Source organism: Vollenhovia emeryi, unplaced genomic scaffold (assembly GCF_000949405.1).
Source record: "Vollenhovia emeryi isolate VEMERY1.0 unplaced genomic scaffold, V.emery_V1.0 DF940074.1, whole genome shotgun sequence".
Lineage (NCBI taxonomy): Eukaryota > Metazoa > Arthropoda > Insecta > Hymenoptera > Formicidae > Vollenhovia > Vollenhovia emeryi.
The window spans coordinates 1-2,671 of NW_011966292.1; the positions used below are offsets into that span (position 1 = coordinate 1).

Here is a 2,671-nt window from a genome sequence, read left to right on the forward strand (position 1 = left end):
ATTTTTATCTTATTCTTTAGGTAATCAGATAACAGGAGTAGGGGTATATAGGGCTTTCTAACCCAGGAGCTCCGAGGGGGGAGCGGGGCGCGGGGAGTACTCCGGGGCGAGGGGGAGTGTGGTGGGGAGGGTACTCCGCGGCGAGGAGACCGCGATCTAGATGCTGACCTGTCATTTTTAACACCTGGACGGGTATGAGTCACGGGGTCTTGACATCGCGCTAGGTGCCGACATGTCAAATTGCACGTGTTTGCGTTCTCTCTCGCCCCCACTGCTGTTCTCTCTCGCTTTACTTAAATATTTTTAGCGCGAACACCTGGACGGGTATGAGTCGCGGGGTCAAGCGCCGAAACCTGGCTAGGATCATCCGCGGCGCGGGGAGGGAGTCAAGCGTTGAAACTCGACGGGTATTCGCCCGTGTTTGCGTTCTCTCTCGCTCCCACTGCTGTTCTCTCTCTCGCTCCCACTGCAGTTCTCTCGCGCTTTACTTAAATTTTATGAGATCGAAGAGGATAGGAATAAAGAAAGGATAAAAATGATTTTGAACAAATATATATATATTTTTCATGATTTGGCAACATTTTTATTTTATTATAGAAAATAAACATATACTCAAACTGTTACATTTATCATTACAGAAAAATAATTCTAAACTAATTTAAACCTAAACTAATTTAAATTTAAAAAATCTAAACTTTATCATTGTAGAAAAAAATACATTTCTTTGCATTAAATTCTAAACTAATTTAAATTTAAAAAATCTAAACTTTATCATTGTAGAAAAAAATACATTTCTTTGCATTAAATTCTAAAAACTAATTTAAATTTCTTTGCATTAAATTCTAAACTAATTTAAAACCTAAACTAATTTAAATTTAAATAAACTAAACTAATTTAAACTAAATAAACTAAATAAACTAATTTAAATTTAAAAAATCTAAACTAACTTAAATTCTAAACATTAAAATAGCGATCCGATTTTGGTGTCTCGATTTTTCCCATGGTACAAAATGTGTCAGCAATGTTATCATGCGCGACCGATTAGGGGATAAACTCCTATGTCGAAAAAAATCGGTATCATGCATTGACCTCGCGATTATACAATGTCGTGGGAGGAAAAAATTTGCTGCATTCGATGTAACATAGAACTACTGCACGCCAAAAGAGCAGTATGCTGCAGAGAATGCATCGAGACGTATTTGGATTCCCGTTTCCTTCTGCGGCGGAGAACGACGATGTTAATTTTCTGAAAAGAAAAAAATATATGCACACACATTTTTTTACATATTATAAAATTATACCTTTTTAGTTTCTTCTTGTAATCTCCGATTCATAATTCATCCGCACGCGGTCTCGCGCTCGGAGATCATCCTCCTTATCCAAATACGTCTCGATGCATTGGCTGCAGCTTACCGCTCTTTTTGCATGCAGTAGTTCAGCGTTACACCGTATGCAGCACATCTTTTCCTCCCATGGCACATTATACAGCCGCGAAGTCAATGAGTGATACTGTGTTTTTTCTACGTATGAGTTTATCCCCCTAATCGGTCTGGCGTTATAACATTGACGGCACATTTTATGCCACGGGAAGAATCGTGACACCATAATTGGATCGTCTGATATTTGTATCAAACATGTGCTCCGCAACAGCAACCAATAAACATCAGGATGATCATGTGGCCTCACGCCATCGACGGGGCCCTCGGTCGCCAGATCGACAGGCGGAGTCGGAGGTCTCATTTTACTATAAATAATTTTATTTATTTAATTTTATTTAATATGTTTTTATTATTACAAAAAAACTGAATTTTTGTTTACCTCAAGTTTTTTGGTTGCCTGACACAGTAAAATAATATTGATGTTGTTTGGTCGCCTTCTCCAACACTTTTCCAACACTTTCAGACACAAGCTCTTTTACCGCACTTTTCCAAACACAAGCTCTTTTACCGGCACTTTTTTTCGGTTGCAGTCGCTCGTACTATCGCTCAAAGACTATGTTCGTACAGACTGTTACAGTCGCCTTTTTATTAGCGTGGACACACAGCTGTGCATATTATATTCCGCGAGATGAGCCATAGGATATGGGTATGATGAAGTCATACATGTATTCGCGGAACAGAGATTTTATTTCACATAGTCATACATCTGATTATAATGAAAAACTAAAAGCTAGCTTGGTACCAATCAACCCATTCTCTCTTATAGGGATACACAGTACCCGCGCAGACAGCGCTCACGCAGCTCACGCAGCTCACGCAAGGCCGCCAATAGCTCACAATTTTGAATGTATAACTACGAACATTCCACCTCCTGCGAAAGAACTCTATCATCGACTGAATATAATGTCATGCATGTAGTATGGAATAGAAATGACAAATAGCGTAAAAAAATTTGAACTAAGATAAAGATTATAAAACATAGATGATGACGCGAGATGAGACAGAGGATCGCGCGCTGATACATGGTTTCAGACAGAGACATTATTCGCTAGATGCTGACTTGTCACAACGTGACAAGTAATAGAAATCACAGGAGACGTTTCGGCACTTTTTATTTACGTGAACACCCGCACCTGGATGCACGTATTAATTTCCCCGCTATGTATCGCGGGATCGAGCGCCGATACACGGCTGCTATATTCGCTAGATGCTGACTTGTCACAACGTGACTT

At 39.6% G+C, this 2,671-nt stretch overlaps 1 protein-coding gene across 1 annotated transcript; it reads right to left on the reverse strand.

Moving 5' to 3' along the window:
* Positions 1–1,288: 1,288 nt before the first annotated feature.
* Positions 1,289–2,663, reverse strand: LOC105556366. Its single transcript, XM_012003454.1, has one exon. It carries the CDS (start codon positions 1,738–1,740, stop codon positions 1,306–1,308), a length of 435 nt encoding a protein of 144 aa, XP_011858844.1. The 5' UTR covers positions 1,741–2,663; the 3' UTR covers positions 1,289–1,305.
* Between the last annotated feature and the right edge of the window lie 8 nt (positions 2,664–2,671).

Bases quoted from the DNA above. Each gene is read 5' to 3' on its own strand.
- LOC105556366 (XM_012003454.1), bottom strand. From the start codon at position 1,740: ATGAGACCTCCGACTCCGCCTGTCGATCTGGCGACCGAGGGCCCCGTC.